This window comes from Periplaneta americana, chromosome 17 (assembly GCF_040183065.1).
Source record: "Periplaneta americana isolate PAMFEO1 chromosome 17, P.americana_PAMFEO1_priV1, whole genome shotgun sequence".
NCBI classification, from domain to species: Eukaryota; Metazoa; Arthropoda; class Insecta; order Blattodea; family Blattidae; genus Periplaneta; species Periplaneta americana.
Window position 1 is genome coordinate 6,385,576 of NC_091133.1, and position 19,585 is coordinate 6,405,160.

Consider the following 19,585-nt stretch of genomic DNA (forward strand, 5'->3'; position numbering starts at 1 on the left):
ACTAGAAATTTCATAATTCGTGCGTAGATAATTTTTGCTACAGTACTGTAATCAAATAGTTATTCCATAACAGCTATATTTAGTAGCGTGCCAGAGCACATACGAGTGATCCACAGGTGGGCTACTAAAAAATGAAAACATTTAAGATTGTTGTAACCAAAATTGGAAAAGTAAACGTGACAATAGTAGTGAAAAAACGAGTCCACAGTAGTCAACTTTCATTGAATGTGGCACACAGCAGCATTCAATAAAAACAGTGTGGATGTGCGGGCAGCAGAGAAGAGAATGACTGATGCACAGATAGGGTTGCCACATCAGTATAGCTAGAATATCGTGCCAACCTCAAAAATTATCGTATTATACTTGTCTTTATAACAGAAAATATATCATGCATTACATACCTTAGCAAAACATGTAATGATAAAGTATGTTTTCGTATTTCCTAAATGAATGGGTTATTTATGAAAGGGCCTAAGTCATTATTTTGTGAAAATGAGTTTGTAATGTAATAACTGCTCTTTGGGTATAGATACATCGATTTAGATATGAAGAGGACTAAGTTTCACATTCTAAATTCTTTGTAGAATTTATGATACAATTTTTATTTGAGCCTTAATTTAAAAATTTCGGCCTGTAAGCAGTTTTTCTTTAATTGCTAACAATTTAGTATTCAAGACTTAGGCCCTTTCATAAATAAACCATTCAAATAATAAATTAAGTAAACATGCTTAAAAACATAATTATCACGCAAATATTGCATAGGAATAATTTTCTGTCATGAAATTTTACATTTCTATCATAAACTTAAAAAAAAAAAAAATACAAAAATTGTGTTAGTTCAGTTTGTGCATTTTGCTTGTCTTGTTAACCTTTTTTTGCAATACACTCCTTTTCACCATTCGCCATATTATCACTCCCCCCCCCCCCCCCCCGTATGTGGTATGTGGACTCAAAAATAATGCGTATAAAATTGAAAATATTTTATTTTATATTTTAATGCTTTTATACTTGTCTCATGTATTTTCTATTTAATAGCCCTTATTCACTTCTAAAATCCTCAAAATTTCCTTCCTGAATGGGAGCAACAACGTTAGATTATATGAGAATTCTGCGAGATTTTAAATTATACCTTCAGTGTGGCACATTTTGAAAAAGGTTGAAAAACGCTGTTCTGTAAGAAAAAAAAGTATCCCCTGAAAATGCTGCCCCAAGAATTGACTTTTCTTAGCTAAAATTCTACTAGGACCAAGTACAATTTAAATGCAGTTCTATGGCCTCTAAAATCGATGCGCTTTTGTTAATATAAGTTGTTTTATCTTTCTGTTTTATTTGGTCTGTATTCTTAGGAAGGGCAGAGTGACTTGGACACAGTGAATGAGGAGCCAAGGGCGGAAATAACTGCAGAGGACAATGAGGTTTCCACCGAAAGGTGAGTGTGGTGTGCGATTCTTCACATAGAGAGTTCATTGTGTTTGAAATTTCCGTTTTCTTGACTGTCTAGAAGCTCTTTCAGGACTGTGTCTGAATCATCCTGCAATAATCAGTCATATTCACACTCCACTTCCCTTGGTATCTAGTTTCCGTCTCTTTAATGTTCTCTGAAATCTTGCTCCTTGTCCTTCGCTAAAAATGTCTAGATTCTCAGGAAAATAATCATGATGGGCGGGCAAGAAGTGAACTTTTACACTACTTTCCAGCCAGGAATTTTCAAACTCCAACATGTTTTGTACAAATTCTTTGTTATTTAAGTCTTTGTAACTCCCTACGAAATTATGAATTAACATTTTGAATCCATTCCAAATGTTTTTCTCCGAACCGTTCATCATGTTTAGAAATTCACTGCAAACATTAATTACGACAGAAAAAAAAACGTAACATATGATCCTAGACAAAAAAATAATAATTTGTAAAAGAAGTTCTAAATATCCAGTGAAAATCATTGACACATCAAAGCAGTCATATTCAGTCCTGTTTTCATGAACACTGTAATTCTGGTCAGTGGTTTACAATGTCAACACTTACATGAAAGCTGGACTACACTGGGACCTGAAGAGACTAGGTATATCTGGTCTGGAAATGATTGGTTTACAGTTGAAGTGTGTGATGAATGTTATTTCAGAATAGCAATATAATATTCTCAAACTTTGCCAAAAGAAATTCCAAAAGTTTTAATTGGCGACATATTGGCCAGCCATTACGAGTGATAATCTTCTTGCAAGGAAAAAGTTAGATTTTGACTTTTGCTACCTAATAACACACATGTTATTCAGTCCCTCCATGTTGCATGCTTAGAGCTTAAAATCTGAACAGAAATATGTTCTTTCTAAGTGAAAGTTGAAAAGCAAGTGAACACTTCCTAAAGATCATGTCCTTCGTTTATTGAAGAAATACCTAGATACCATCAATTAAGAAGGAAAAGGAAGAAAAGCGTTACTGAAAGATTTAAAGCAACTGGAATTTTTCCAGAATATATCCTAAAACACATTCATCAACGGGAGCCTGCAGACCATAACCAGGATGTGAATGAAACAATTATACATTTTAACAATTCCTTAGAGAGCTTAACAATAGAGAGATACCTCCTGGCTCAAGGCAGAAGAGGGCAAAAATAAATGTTCCTGCAGGAAAAATTGTCGCCACTCTGGAAACTCCAGGAACAAAGCTGTCTGATGGCAGAGGCATAAAACAGTCCTTTTTTCTTGGAAAATAAGAAGTCAGTCGAATTACAATGACATCCACAAAAAGAAGACTAAAGTTCATTTCCTTTCCCTATCGTGATTGGTTTGGGAATGTTAGCTTTGTTTTTTTTTTATGGTGCCAGTGAGCGTTAGGTTTTGAGCTAAATGTTTTTCTGTCAAATTACAACTTGTATTGAAATTGTCTGTCGTTACCCTTCATTCTGTATCACAGAGAGCTTATATAAGATCTTGGACAATTCTCATTTCTTGATTCTTGTCTGTTGTCAGGAGACTCCTCCGCTTTCCCTCCTATGTATACTTACATGTTATCACAATGATATGCATTTGCGTGTGCACAGATACAGACTTTTGTACCAAATATTCTGGGTATGGTTCCGATAAATACCTTGAATGTACAATGGACAGGGAGAGGTAAGAGCTGCTTATCGACTGTAATGTAATCAACAGGAGAGCAAGCATGTCCAAAATCTTCTCCAGACATCTCGAATACTTTTCTCAATTTAGCACATTTATCATCTTTTCGTCGTTCATTGCGAGTATTGTTATCAATAGGCCTATATACTTTTATAATTGTGAATTCCATTGTTCCAGGGCTTTGAAACAATTGTTACTATGGGGAACAACTTAGAAAATTCCTTTAGTCTGCGCATGGGTCAATCTTAAAGAGTAACACAATATACTATTCACCTTCTCCTTCCTAATTGTCAGGCAATAACGGGAGAAGGCGTTACTTACGTAGACTTTCAATGAAGCAGAATATTTTCGCATTTTTTACACTTAGTAATAACTCAAAAAGTATTAGTCAGATTCTAGTAAGGAAAAAAGCATGTTGAAAAGTATTGTTTGCAGATTTTTAAGATGTTTGAGTCACCGCAATATAAAGAATGTTAGATTTCTTAATTGAGGTTTTATACTACTGTAGTGTGGAAAAATATTTTTTGAAGATATTCCATCAGCGATAAACTTTTTTTCTTGAGAGATAAGTAGGTAGTTGCAATGTATGAAATAGTCTAAATAGATTCTACTTTATGTTGAAAAAACCCTATGTTAACAGAATGAGTCAACAAGATGTCATCACTTGTTAAGTTTATGTCTGACTCCTTGCGGTTCATAAGTAGCACATACATAAATATTATTTACCTTCAAACCCAACCATGCTTTAAAAATGAGGATTTATTGTTTTGATTGATTTCATTTACTTAAAGGGACAGACTAAAATCTTTAGTCAGTTGTCTCCGGTCTTTTCAATTGGATTTTTGTAACAGAAATTGGTTCCCCACTTAATGTAAAGGAATGATTGTGTCGCCGCAGAATATCAGAAAGACAAGAGGAAGAAATGTGTTGAGCACATTAAAAATAACAAAGAACAATATTTTTCTACTGCTAATCTAATAGACAGTGAAACTGACAGAATAATTTCGTTAGGAGAATGTTTAACTGATAGCAGTGATACATCAATGACTTGTCAATCCGTTCAGATTAATGGAGGGAAATTGCAACTCCACCTTCATCGGACCAGTAAGATTTAGTAACCTCGTACAACGGAGTTTTCCCAGTTGTTAACCTATAGCTTAACATTCACAAAATAATAAATACGAAATTCCACATTACAGCAGTAGAAATTTTGTCATGAGCGAATGTTCCTCTGCCATTTTTCCTAATTTTAAAGTGAGAAAATAAACAAACTATATAAAAATATTTTATATATCATAAGAATAAAACATAAAATAAGTTATATCACATTTTCAATTCATATTTGGAAACAGTCGCACAAAATTAGACGATGAGCTGCAAAAATCGTAAAGGAATGGTAAATAATTTTTGTATAGCATATACTTCGCCTAAGCTAATGCTCATGAATTTTCATACACTTGTTTTCCTCTTTCTCAGAACGAGAATGTAATTTCAGTTGCTTTTATGGACCTCCCAACATTAATTTCTGTTTTATCTTTAAATTATAAATATACAGTTCCTATTGAAATAATTTTTTCCAAAGTCACCTGTATTTTCCGATAATATCATTTGGTTTTAAGAATTTTCAAATGTTAATCAATTTTACACTTGATTATAAATATATTGCTTTAAAAATAGTAATTGTGTCCATGCGAACCGAAATGGCAGGTGACTTTGCACAGAGAAGTTACTTAAGGAAAGAAGTCAACTAGGAGTTGACAGACATGATGTTTTCCTCATAAAATTTGTTGTATCAGTGAAGATCGAAATATTGAGACAATTTTCGTACTTCCAACATTTCTCAATAAATTATTTACAGGCATGTATCTCTAATTGTAATATACCTCCTAGTGAAGTAGGCTTGTTGTAGTTTCAGTATTCAATAATTGAATATATATTCGTCGCGACTATTTTATAGACTTATGGTAATATTTTCGTCAGGATTGCCGCTACCAATGAAAACACTGTATCATCAGAGTTCGGAGGTATTGCACATGAAGCGATGGAGACTATGTATGAAATTCCAAAGAATTCAGTTTTCTCGGGAACACCTGTGCGGATTCGTGAAGATGAGATGCAATTAGAATTCCAAGCGTCTAAAATATGTCTCTCGAATTCGGCAAAACTAAACATGCATTTACGCAAGCACATACGCAACAAACCTTTCAAATGTGGTGTTTGTGGTAAGTGTTTCTCGCAGTCGTGTAACCTAAAAACCCACCAACGCCGGCACACAGATGAGAAACTTTTCAAATGTGATTTGTGTGGTAAGTGTTTTTCTAATCCGAGTAACCTAAAACGTCATAAACGCCTGCATACAGGCGTGAAACCTTTCACATGTAATGTTTGTGGTATGTGTTTCTCGCACTCGAGTAGCTTAAAAAGACATGAACCCATACACACAGATGACAAACCTTTCATCTGTGATTTATGTGGTAAACAGTTTTGGAAGTTGTGTAGTCTAAAAACCCATGTACGCATCCACACAGGCGAGGAAAGTATCAAATGTAATGTTTGTGGTATGTGTTTCTCGCACTCTAGTAGCTTAAAAAGACATGAACTCATACACACAGGTGAGAAACCTTTCAAATGTGATGTTTGTAGTAAGTGTTTTTCGAAACCGAGTAACCTATCACGTCATGAACGCCTGCATACAGGCGAGAAACCTTTCAAATGTAATGTTTGTGGTACGTGTTTCTCGCATTCTAGTAGCTTAAAAAGACATGAACCCATACACACAGGTGAGAAACCTTTCAACTGTGATGTATGCGGTAAACATTTTTCTAAGTTATGTAGTGTAAAAACCCATGTACGTATCCACACAGGCGAGAAACCTTTTAAATGTGACGTATGTGAGATGTGCTTCTCGCAATCGTGTAACCTAAGAAACCATAAACGCCGGCACACAGGGGAGAAACCTTTCAAATGCGATGTTTGTGGTAAGTGCTTCTCGAAGTTGTGTAATCTAAAAAGCCATGAACGTCTGCACACGGGCAAGAAATCTTTGTAATTTGATGTTGGTGGGTTATGTTTCTGGCAGTCGGGTAGCCTGAGACACCAAGAACGGTGGTATATAGGCGACAAGCTTTTCAAATTTGATGTTTCTGGTAAATTTCTCGCAGAAAATTTGAGGACTCGAACTAAGTTTCGAGGCATTAATAATGCTTAAGCATTTTGAATTGCAGATAGATTTAGGACTTATTTTTCTAGTACTGAGATACAACTTTCCTTATAAATAATATTGGTTACTACATTCTCCAAGCTAATCAACATAATCCAGCTATTTTTGACAATAAGGTTCTTAGGAAAATATTTGGGGCTAAGAGGGATGAACTTACAGGAGAATGGAAAAAGTTACACAACACAGAGCTGCACGCATTGTATCCTTCACCTGACATAATTAGGAACATTAAATCCAGACGTTTGAGATGGACAGGGCATGTGGCACGTATGGGCGAATCCAGAAATGCATATAGAGTGTTAGTTGGGAGGCCAGAGGGGAAAAGACCTTTGGGGACGCCGAGACGTAGATGGGAAGATAATATTAAAATGGATTTGAGGGAGGTGGGATATGATGGTAGGGACTGGATTAATCTTGCTCAGGATAGGGACCAATGGCGGGCTTATGTGAGGGCGGCAATGAACCTCCGGGTTCCTTAAAAGCCAGTAAGTAAGTAAGTAATCAACTTAAAATTAGTTCCAAAACACACTTCATTAAGATTATATTTAAATCTAAGTTAATTGATTACAACATAGCCGTCTTGAAGGTTCCAATTTCGAGGAAGATATCTCTTGACAGTCTATATATGTACGTCCCTGTTCTAACAATACTAAATTAATTGCAATTGCATCATTATTTGTCAGAAATTGCCAAATACTCTATATTTTTTCAGCCATATTGTGTTATCGTTATTAGTTTGTTTTCTAAATGAACGACGATCATCACTATCAGTTTGATAAAAATTGCACTGAATAGGAACTGGTTTCACATGATCAACAGACTCTCACACTCCCACTGGATTTTCTCGTGATAGTGGTACAAAATGGCCTGCCGACATCCCACCCCTATCAGAAGAAAGACCAGAGCTTTTTTTTTATTTTTCTTTAACTTACGTCATTCACCAATATTTAGACTAATTTACCGACAGAGTCGTCGTCCAGGATGCGCCATAGCTGGCTGGTCTACGCTACATCCGCGATGAGATGGGTTGATTTATGGAGATTTATGGATGCCACAGTGGAAACGGGGCTCCCAGAGAAAACTCCTGTGTTACCTGGACTGCGGACTTGCCCAAGTACATCAGAAATCGAATCCAAAGTCCAGCATTATAGCCACTAGCAAACCGTGCGGTCGAGAACAATTGACTTTAAATACATTATGGGCCAAGTAAATTTTTTTTTTCTAGGAAACACGTTTAATCATGCAATGTACTTATCAGTCATAAGTTTACATATTTATCATGTTATTTCTTATTCGCACTCATTCGATACATGAAAAATATTATTCAAATTCAAGACTACGAAATATAACGAGCTATGTGAACTATTCTGTACTCAGTATAATGAGTGAACAAAATGAATATGAATATGCAAACAGATATTTTTCTTGAGCTCTTACATAGAACCTATGATTATTCACTCAAGAATAAGCCTTTCTTAATTCATTAACGACCACGGTATGGAATATCATACACAGTGTAGCGGCCATATTGAAATTGCATCACAGGAAACGGATACATTCTGGTTGTAAATGTGGTATATGTTTTTATAAGTGATGGATGTAGTACCGGTTGGCACAACTGCTTTTCATGTATTTGCAATTTGCGGGGAATGGATGTTTACCTGTTTCCAACAATATTGTTACTGTACTACAATGACTACGAAGTAAGCTATACAAATTTCTATTTCTGTGATACTACTTATGCAAATTATTTAATTTGAGTATGAACTGGTTGTTTTATGTGTAAGAAACATGATTTGATCTACTGTTCGTTTATCATTAAATTCTATGCCGAAATTGTTTATAATTGAAATATATTGTAATGGCTGTACGAAATGAATGATGAAGATAATGGCGAAATTTGTATAAATATAGACAAGAGTTTTGAAGCTGAGATAGATTTCATTCCACCGAAAGATGGTTTGGACAGTGACCATGATGACGCAAATCATGGACTTGGGAAGAGATACTCTAGCTCAATAAGGTGAGTAAGAAGAGGACTAGAGCCACCATCTTTAAAGCGTACCAGTAAGTAATGATATTTCCGTCATAGTTAAGAATACTATACGAAATTGAATGGTTAGAGGCAGAAGTAACGCCAAAGAAAATTATGTCAAATGACTGGTGTTTGACCTCTGTAAAAGTTGTTCTGAAAATATCCGATCACATCAAACTAAATGAGACTACACCAATTGCATTATTCAAAATGTTTCACGTAGATATTTGAGCACACATTTCTAAACAAACTGAAATATGCATTTTCTAAAGATTGTACTGATGTCCATTTATCTATTCATGGTTATTTTGCTATACTACAGCTTTCGGGATATGTCAAAATTCCGAATCGAAGAATGTATTGGGAAACTACACGAGACACTCACAATTTTCTAATAAGCAATTCGATGCTAAGAAACAGATTTGAGGAGAATCATAGATATCAGCATTTCAACGACAATTTCCTTATTGAAAAAACCGACAATATTTATAAAATGAGGCCATTGATAAGTCTTCAAAATAACAATTAAAAAAAATTATACAATCGTTAGGATTGTCATATTCCTGAGATAACACAGTGGAGCCATATTGTGGCAATAATGCAATGGAACATTCCACTAGAGGGGAACCCATCGGATTTGGTTATAAATTTTGGTGTCTTTACATACCTGAACGTTACCTGGTAAAATTTTCGCTATATACTCGGAAAGGCGACCACATAGAGGGGAAGACCATTGGTTCGTCAGTGAGAGAAAAAAGTGTGTCAGTTTTGTGCCACCACATAGCTCCGTCTACATAGACAATTACTTCAATTCTACAGACTTGCTGGTTTCATTGTCGAGTCACTATATATGAGTCATTGGTGCAATTAGGCAAGCTAGAAGTAAGAAAGCATCCTTGAATGATTTGGCAAAGAAACAAAGAGGAACCATCCATGCGTTACAGTCTTCAAATAAAAATATTACTCTGGTTAGATGGCACCACAAGCTATGATAGCAACGAACATAATGGATGATATGATAACATTATTTTGTTTTATTTACGGACACTGTCAGTGCTGGAGTGCAAATAAGCACGTTTCCATACAACAGCCGACTCTCGCTCACGTCTGCAACAGTGTGGATAACATAGATTTGTTTGACCAACATTATGGCCCGTTTTCAGATTTTGCTTGAATGCAGCTGCAGTCAATATGTGGTTATTGTACAGAAAAGTTGAACCTGGATTACCACTCCTTGAATTCATACAGCGAATAATTTTAGCAGTAGGGTAAGCTGTTGTACCTTTGGTTTAATTTGAAGGTTATGTGGTGGAATTTTTGTTTTCGCAGTTGACCACTTTAATTTCATCATTCAGCTGTACTGTCAATGATTTAGCCTACTTTTTGTTGAAGCTGTCTGGAAAGATTTTATGTAAAAAAATGTGTTTTAGATCTTAAAACTTAAGTAATTTTCAAATGAATGAAATATTTTAAATCAATTCTTCACATACACGATTAAATTTTTTTTTCTCTCAATGCTGATATCAATGAACCAACAAGATTACAACGAAGAATTAAACACAATCAAATAACTTACATAGCACAAGAAAACGGATACAACCCTAACATAATAGACAACATAATACGTAAGACAAAACAATCACAAAAAACAGAAGAATACAACACAAACACAAGAACACAAAAAATACATCACACATACGAAAACAAAAAGACACACAAAATTGCAACCTCATTCAAGAAATTAAATTACATCATCGCATACAGAACAAATAACAATCTACAAAAACCTCTCAACACACAAACAAACAAATACAACCACACAGGCGTATACAAACTCAAATGTAACACCTGCAACAACTTCTACTTAGGACAGTCAGGCACATCGTTTCAAACAAGTTACAAAGAACACATCACAAATGCTAACCACACCCACAGAGACATCAACACAGACATGGAAATACTACACATCCAACCAAAAAGCCAGAAACGAAACACGCTAGAACAATATGAAATATACAGACACACAAAAACACACCCCAACGAAATTCTCAACACACAACTCAACTTCAAAACACACACTCTTTTTGATTCTACACTATACCACAGGAACACACCCTCACAGAAAACAGAACAAGTGGCGCCAAGACCAACAACGACCAGTTCTGAAGATGACCCATAAATAGGTCGAAACATGTAAACGAGGTACGTTGAAATTTAACATAGGAAAGTCTTACCATATATATTCCGAAGTGATACAGTGTTAAAAGTTGTGTAATCAAGATATATAAAAACTTGTATCCATATTTTTAAACCCTCTTATTCTAGCTAAGCATCCATGTGGTTATTTGCTTGGGGCAAATCGCAATATAGCGAACGTAGGAGCTCCGCCCACGACCCCTTCCACTTTTCCCCTACTAGCTCACCAGACACTCTACGTGATAGGCGAGTGTTGTGTCGAATGCACATTTCATGTGGGTGGGGATAACTTCCCCTACTGGCGTTCGCTATATTGCGATTTATCCATTTGCTTGTTTTCGGTACCTCAGTCTTGAAACTTATTTTACTGGTTCCTAATATACCTATTGACGTCTACCTGGGCACAACTGTCTTCAGGCGGACCTCTTAGATTTTAAATAATTTTGTAAAGAAGTTACTCTTATGAATAATGAAAAATAGTATTTAGCAATGACTTTTATGGCGTTTCAGCTTCAGTAAAAATGCCACGCAACAAATTAAAATTCAAGAGACGAACTCCAACAAAGCTAAATTATGCTCCTCTCAGGAAAAGAATAACTCATAATCCCGAAAACGAAGGCACGCGAAAGAAAAAGAATGTTGAGCGAGAAGAGAAATATGATGAATGAAGTTCAGAAACGGAAGAAGTTGAAACCAATGCCTTTTCAACTGTAAATGATGACACAGTTGATTGCTCGAGCGAATTTAGAAGAAAGAAGAGAAGAAACTTTATTCCCATTCATGTGGCAGGAAAGAGAGACTAATTATAAATTTTTTGTCGGTAGAATTTGGAAGAAGATCTGTAAAACAGAATTTGAAGTTCAGTATCTAAAAAAGACAAAATTAAAATAAAAAAAATGGGAAATTTATCCTTCGAAGAGGTGAAATAATTCAAATATCTTCGAGCAACAGTAACAAATATAAATGATACTCAGGAGAAAATTAAACGCAAAATAAATATGGGAAATGCCTGTTATTATTCAGTTGACATTCTTTTGTCATCCAGTCTGCTGCCAAAGAAGTTAGAATTTATAAAAACAGTTATATTACCGGTTGTTCTGTATGGTTGTGAAACTTTGAATATCACTTTGAAAGAGGAACAGGGGTTAAGAGTGTTTGAGAATAAAGTTCTTAGGAGAATATTTGGGGCTAAGAGAGATGACGTTACAGGAGAATAGAGAAACAACTGCACGCATTGTATCCTTCACCTGACATAATTAGGAACATTAAATCCAGACGGTTGAGATGGGCAGGACATGTAGCACGCATGGGCGAATCCATAGATACATATAGACTGTTAGTTGGGAGGCCGGAAGGAAAAAGACCTTTAGGGAAGTCGAGACATAGATAGGAGGATAATATTAAAATATATTTGAGGAAGGTGGGATGTGGTGATGGACACTGGATTAATCTTACTGTCCTCTCAGTCCACTATGTGTGCTCTCAGTCCACTCTCTGTCATCTCAGTCCACTCTGTGTGCTCTCAGTCCACTCTGTGTGCTCTCAGTCCACTCTCTGTCCTCTCAGTCCACTCTCTGACCTCTCAGTCCACTCTGTGTGCCCTCAGTCAATCTCTGTCCTGTGACTACGCTCTCTGTCCTACCAGTCCATTCTCTGTCTCAGTCCACTCTATGTCCTCTCAGTCGACTCTATGTGCTCTCAGTCCAATCTCTGTCCTTCACTACGTTCTCTGTCCTACCAGTCCATTCTCTGTCTCAGTCCAATCTATGTGCTCTCGGTCCAATCTCTGTCCTACCAGTCCATTCTCTGTCTCGGTCCATTCTATGTGCTCTCAGTCCAATCTGTCCTTCACTTTGCTCTGTCCTACCAGTCCATTCTCTGTCTCGGTCCAATCTATGTGCTCTCAGTCCAATCTGTCCTTCACTATGCTCTGTCGTACCAGTCCATTCTGTCTCGGTCCACTCTATGTGCTCTCAGTCCTATCTCTGTCCTTCACTACGCTCTCTGTCCTACCACTCCATTCTCTGTCTCGGTCCACTCTATGTGCTCTCAGTCCAATCTGTCCTTCACTATGCTCTCTGTCCTACCAGTCCATTCTCTGTCTCTGTCCATTCTATGTGCTCTCAGTCCAATCTGTCCTTCACTATGCTCTCTGTCCTACCAGTCCATTCTCTGTCTCGGTCCACTCTATGTGCTCTCAGTCCAATCTCTGTCCTTCACTACGCTCTCTGTCCTGCCAGTCCATTCTCTGTCTCGGTCCATTCTATGTGCTCTCAGTCCAATCTGTCCTTCACTATGCTCTCTGTCCTACCAGTCCATTCTCTGTCTCGGTCCACTCTATGTGCTCTCAGTCCAATCTCTGTCCTTCACTACGCTCTCTGTCCTACCAGTCCATTCTCTGTCTCGGTCCACTCTATGTGCTCTCAGTCCAATCTCTGTCCTTCACTATGCTCTCTGTCCTACCAGTCCATTCTCTGTCTCGGTCCACTCTATGTGCTCTCAGTCCAATCTCTGTCCTTCACTATGCTCTCTGTCCTACCAGTCTATTTTCTGTCTCGGTCCACTCTATGTGTTCTCAGTCCAATCTGCCCTTCACTACGCTCTCTGTCCTACCAGTCCATTCTCTGTCTCGGTCCATTCTATGTGCTCTCAGTCCAATCTGTCCTTCACTATGCTCTCTGTCCTACCAGTCCATTCTCTGTCTCGGTCCACTCTATGTGCTCTCAGTCCAATCTCTGTCCTTCACTACGCTCTCTGTCCTACCAGTCCATTCTCTGTCTCTGTCCACTCTATGTGCTCTCAGTACAATCTGTCCTTCACTATGCTCTCTGTCCTACCAGTCCATTCTCTGTCTCGGTCCACTCTATGTGCTCTCAGTCCAATCTCTGTCCTTCACTACGCTCTCTGTCCTACCAGTCCATTCTCTGTCTCGGTCCACTCTATGTGCTCTCAGTCCAATCTGTCCTTCACTATGTTCTCTGTCCTACCAGTCCATTCTCTGTCTCGGTCCACTCTATGTGCTCTCAGTCCAATCTCTGTCCTTCACTACGCTCTCTGTCCTGCCAGTCCATTCTCTGTCTCGGTCCACTCTATGTGCTCTCAGTCCAATCTCTGTCCTTCACTATGCTCTCTGTCCTACCAGTCCATTCTCTGTCTCGGTCCACTCTATGTGCTCTCAGTCCAATCTCTGTCCTTCACTATGCTCTCTGTCCTACCAGTCCATTCTCTGTCTCGGTCCACTCTATGTGCTCTCAGTCCAATCTGTCCTTCACTATGCTCTCTGTCCTACCAGTCCATTCTCTGTCTCGGTCCATTCTATGTGCTCTCAGTCCAATCTGTCCTTCACTATGCTCTCTGTCCTACCAGTCCATTCTCTGTCTCGGTCCACTCTATGTGCTCTCAGTCCAATCTCTGTCCTTCACTATGCTCTCCGTCCTACCAGTCCATTCTCTGTCTCGGTCCACTCTATGTGCTCTCAGTCCAATCTCTGTCCTTCACTATGCTCTCTGTCCTACCAGTCCATTCTCTGTCTCGGTCCACTCTATGTGCTCTCAGTCCAATCTGTCCTTCACTATGCTCTCTGTCCTACCAGTCCATTCTCTGTCTCGGTCCACTCTATGTGCTCTCAGTCCAATCTGTCCTTCACTACGCTCTCTGTCCTACCAGTCCATTCTCTGTCTCGGTCCACTCTATGTGCTCTCAGTCCAATCTGTCCTTCACTGCGCTCTCTGTCCTACCAGTCCATTCTCTGTCTCGGTCCACTCTAAGTGCTCTCAGTCCAATCTGTCCTTCACTACGCTCTCTGTCCTACCAGTCCATTCTCTGTCTCGGTCCACTCTATGTGCTCTCAGTCCAATCTGTCCTCCACTGCGCTCTCTGTCCTACCAGTCTATTCTCTGTCTCGGTCCACTCTATGTGTTCTCAGTCCAATCTGTCCTTCACTACGCTCTCTGTCCTACCAGTCCATTCTCTGTCTCGGTCCACTCTATGTGCTCTCAGTCCAATCTGTCCTTCACTATGCTCTCTGTCCTACCAGTCCATTCTCTGTCTCGGTCCATCTATGTGCTCTCAGTCCAATCTCTGTCCTTCACTACGCTCTCTGTCCTACCAGTCCATTCTCTGTCTCGGTCCACTCTATGTGCTCTCAGTCCAATCTGTCCTTCACTATGCTCTCTGTCCTACCAGTCCATTCTCTGTCTCGGTCCATCTATGTGCTCTCAGTCCAATCTCTGTCCTTCACTACGCTCTCTGTCCTACCAGTCCATTCTCTGTCTCGGTCCACTCTATGTGCTCTCAGTCCAATCTGTCCTTCACTATGCTCTCTGTCCTACCAGTCCATTCTCTGTCTCGGTCCATCTATGTGCTCTCAGTCCAATCTCTGTCCTTCACTACGCTCTCTGTCCTACCAGTCCATTCTCTGTCTCGGTCCACTCTATGTGCTCTCAGTCCAATCTGTCCTTCACTATGCTCTCTGTCCTACCAGTCCATTCTCTGTCTCGGTCCATCTATGTGCTCTCAGTCCAATCTCTGTCCTTCACTACGCTCTCTGTCCTACCAGTCCATTCTCTGTCTCAGTCCAATCTCTGTACTTCACTATGCTCTCTGTCCTACCAGTCCATTCTCTGTCTCGGTCCATTCTATGTGCTCTCAGTCCAATCTGTCCTTCACTATGCTCTCTGTCCTACCAGTCCATTCTCTGTCTCGGTCCACTCTATGTACTCTCAGTCCAATCTCTGTCCTGTCACTACAGTCTCTGTCCTCAGTCGACTCTGTGTGCTCTCAGTCCACTCTGTGTGCTCTCAGTCCACTCTCTGTCCTCTCAGCCAACTCTGACATCTCAGTCCACTCTCTGTTCCCTCAGTCCATTCTATGTGCTCTCTTCCAATGTCTGTCCTATTTTATGTCTGCAGGAGACACACCTCCGGCCTGAAAACACCCTGAGTATCTCGGGATACTACGTTCACCGGTACGATCACCTTGCCGGTATTTGTGCCATCGCATGTTGTGCCCTCCTACTCCGCAAAATACCTTTTCCTCTGTTATCAACGTTAACAGTCCACATCAATGCATAGCCGCTCGAGTAACTTTACCTACCATACATTTTTCAATATTCCTCAACTACATAGTAAATTCACTCATACAAACAGTAAACACCACTCACACAAACAGTAAACACACACGTCAAACATAATATTTTGTAACTCTACAATTGAGAAGATGACCTGCCTGTATACAGGACGACCTGCGAGCTTGAGAGAAGCGAGTATCCTCACCATGCCACCTTGCGCGTGCAGAGAATTATAGCAGTAACTCTCAGCAGGGGATGTTCTTTTGTACGGACAGGACAACCAGACCAGAACTCATCCCACTTCGTCAGACAGAGCGTAGCCTACATTATAAAACAAAAGCCGTTCTGGGGATGGTGTGCACATTCAACCAGCAGCCATTTAAAATATTTAAATGGTAATAAATTAAAATTAGTCTTGAACTATATACGTCAACTTCCAATGAGATTGCCACGCATTTAAAATGATATAAATTAAAATTATTATTGCATTATATAAAACAACTTAAAATAAAATATTAGATTACCGAATTTACAGGATGTCCAGCGCACACCTTGAACACCCGAAATATACGCCCCTGTAAACTTTGTAACTCTTTACCCATGAATATAAGAAATAAGTTATACTTTACTTTCAGAAGGCTAGTGAGAAAGGCATTGATGGCAAATCCACTCTACAGTGCCAATGAGTTTAGCAATATTACGTTTTAGATACTGGTACTATTGTTTTAACCTAATGTGAATTGACACATTTGTACATTTTAATCTGATCTTATACCATCTCTTTTAACACTTTTAATCTGTTTCTGTAATTGTCTAGTAATTGTATATTTATTTTGATTTTATTTCAATATCTATTCATATTATCAACAGGCTACGGACTGGAAGGTCCGGGGTTCGATCCCAGGTGGTGACAGGATTTTTTCTCGTTGTCAAACTTTCAGAACGGCCCCGAGGTTCTCTCAGCCTCCTATAAAATTGAGTACTGGGTCTTTCCCGGGCGTAAAAAGCAGTCAGAGTGTAGTGCCGACCACACCACCTCATTCTAGTGCCGAGGTCATGGAAAGCATGGGGCTCTACCTCCATGCCCCCCCAAGTGCCTTCATGGCATGTTACAGGGATTCCTTATCTCTATCTTTTTATCTATTCATATTATTGTAGGCCATGTATTGTATATTTATATTTTCACGTTGTCTAGGGGCTGTATATTTGCTGAATGACATTAAATTATCTATCTGTCTGTCCGTCCATCGAGCCATCGTTCCATCCATTCATCCATCCATCCATCTACCTACCTACCTACCTACCTACCTATGTCTGTCTGTCCATCCATCTATCTAGCCATCCATCCATCTACTATTGCATTTTTTGGGTACTCGGGAAGCTTATTTGATACATAATTAACAAGTTGTCACCTTGCATTCCATGAATTGCACTTCGGAAGCAGGTTCGGCTCTCAGATATTTAAATAACTGCAGTCGAGAAAAATTGCACTACTGCACTTAGAAAGAATAGTGCGCATAATTGATTACTTCGTCGACCTGGTTGGCAAGTTGGTACAGTGCTGGCCTTCTATGCCCAAGGTTGCGGGTTCGATCCCGGGCCAGGTCGATGGCATTTAAGTGTGCTTAAATGCGACAGGCTCATGTCAGTAGATTTACTGGCATGTAAAAGAACTCCTGCGGGACAAAATTCCGGCACATCCGGCGACGCTGATATAACCTCTGCAGTTGCGAGCGTCGTTAAATAAAACATAACATTTAACATTTTGATTACTTCCGCAAATCTGCGCACCACACTCATGGTTATATTTATATTTTGTCCCGTCTCCATTCATGCTAATTTGACATGCTATAACAACATTAAATGCAACAAAAAGACAATGTTACATACCTAAAGAATTACTTGACATATTGATACCAAATATGGAGGGAATTGACCACTTACAACAGAATTACAGCACAAAGAAAACGGGAGACTCGCGGCACTTGCTAAGTAAGAATGCTGAATGGCGAAATGTGGCATGTTACTGGCTTCTTATCTCGTTCTGCAGCCACCTCCGCTGATTAAAATAATCGATTGAGTGTTACTCAATTATGTAGAAAAAATAATGTAACGGTTTTATTTAATTTTTGACGTCATTTTTCTACTTTTGTCCTCCCTAAATATGGATTTTGAACAACTGTGCAGCAGTCTGACTTGCCTCTGTCCTCCTCGAACTTGAACAATAACGTTTTCATTATCGTGTTCTTTATTTTTTAAATTTTCAATTAAACGTCGGACTGCTAACATTCGTTGAAATTTAGGACAAAAGCTTTCCACACCATTGCTGGTTCGTTCTTCTCCATTTCCTAATGTCTCATTAACATCCTATGTGGATGGTGGAAATGAAGCTCGAATAGTTTTTCTCCGAACAGCTTTTCTTCCTCGCAGGTATGTGTGGTCAAGAACTCTCAAGAACTGCATCTGGTAGATCATCGTATAGTTGTTAAAATGTTTCTTCTGTGTCATCTAGAGGCACAAATAGTAGAACCATACCTCCATTATTACGTGCTCATGGTCTAACTTATATAGGCTTCTCTCAGACCTTGGTTCACAAGGTTTTTGATACAGAGATTGTGTCCAGTGGAAAAGACACCCCTTCACTGTCGTAGCATTTAAAGAACGCCAGACTGCATTGATGTTATCCATCATAATTATTTCTGAGTTCAATTGTATTGCGTTTCTCAGAGAAAAATATTTTATTTCTTCATATATTCAGAAATACGTATTTTCAGTTTTTCGTGTCGTCAATGTGAACAGTAATGGGAAAGTAAACTCTTCCAATTATCCATGAACTGCAAACAATTGCATGAATATCCTTGGTATACATTTGAAAGTGCCGTCAGTAATAATATAATACTACTTTTACTAAGAATTTGAATGTTTCTCGCTGTGGCAAGTATCAAAATTCTTTTAGGATTACCCACATTCGAATACAAAATTAGAAACTCTTCACTTCTGGTAGTGTATGTATATGGATGTTGCAACACTTAAGGCTCATTCACAATGAAAATTAAACATAACGTAAACATTAACATAAGCACATAAACAAATGCCACGAACTTAAGTAGCCAAGGCCCATTCACAATGAAAATTAAACATAACGTAAACATAACACGTGAGTGGAAACAAACATACCGAATCAACAAAACTACAGAATATATTACATAAAAATGGAGAATTGCACAATGACTGACGATGTAGCTATTCAATTTATGTTTCTAATAACTACAATGGCATCAGTATATGGCTTTCAACACTTGAAATCAAAGAAACGGAGATGTAAAATAATCAACTTTTCGTCATATGATTCCATGTTGCGCGCCTAGCTATCATCACGGCCAATAGATCAAAATATTGCCTGTAGGCAAAGCCCATGAGATGTTAAACAAAAAGTGAAAACACGCTCTCCGCTTGTGTACTGTTTCCAAATCGCATAAACATAAGCATGAAAGTTTGGAGTTTGCGAACTTTCATGTTAACGTCTTATGATTAAGATTAAGTTTATGCTTATGTAATTCATTGTGAATGCTTTCATTAACTAACCAACATGGACACAAGGTTTTATGCTTACGTTATGTTTATGTTTAATTTGCATTGTGAATGGGCCTTAAATCCTACAGCGACTGCACGTTAGTCGTTACTGGTCTGTGCCGATTCTGAGCTCTACTGGCAGTTCTTCTGAGGTTATTGTGATTTGCTAAACTATAAGAAAATTCTTCATCCTGGATGTCGTTCAAAACAGAACCCACAACATGCTCTGGTTGTTCATTTGAGTGCTCGATAGCTTTCCCCTTTATTGCTGTCACTGTTTCTATTCTAGCTGCATCTACAGCATTCCCTTCATGCAAATGTGCCTCAGTCCCAGCCCATAAAATTGTTATAATTTGTGCATTCCTTGGTACACAATGCCA

At 38.7% G+C, this 19,585-nt stretch overlaps 1 protein-coding gene across 6 annotated transcripts in view; it reads left to right on the plus strand.

Moving 5' to 3' along the window:
- Positions 1-19,585, plus strand: part of LOC138693124 (zinc finger protein 235-like) — an 80,590-nt gene that overhangs the window by 39,755 nt on the left and 21,250 nt on the right. For 2 of the 6 annotated variants that reach the window (XM_069816767.1, XM_069816768.1), the window contains 2 exons: positions 1,347-1,429; positions 5,094-8,689. In XM_069816767.1, the coding sequence (XP_069672868.1) occupies positions 1,347-1,429; positions 5,094-6,162 (1,152 nt within the window). In that variant the 3' untranslated portion in view covers positions 6,163-8,689. Of the gene's footprint in view, positions 1-1,346; positions 1,430-5,093; positions 8,690-19,585 lie in introns of those variants that run through there. The other 4 variants (XR_011330231.1, XR_011330230.1, XM_069816766.1 and 1 more) reach the window with 4 other exon arrangements.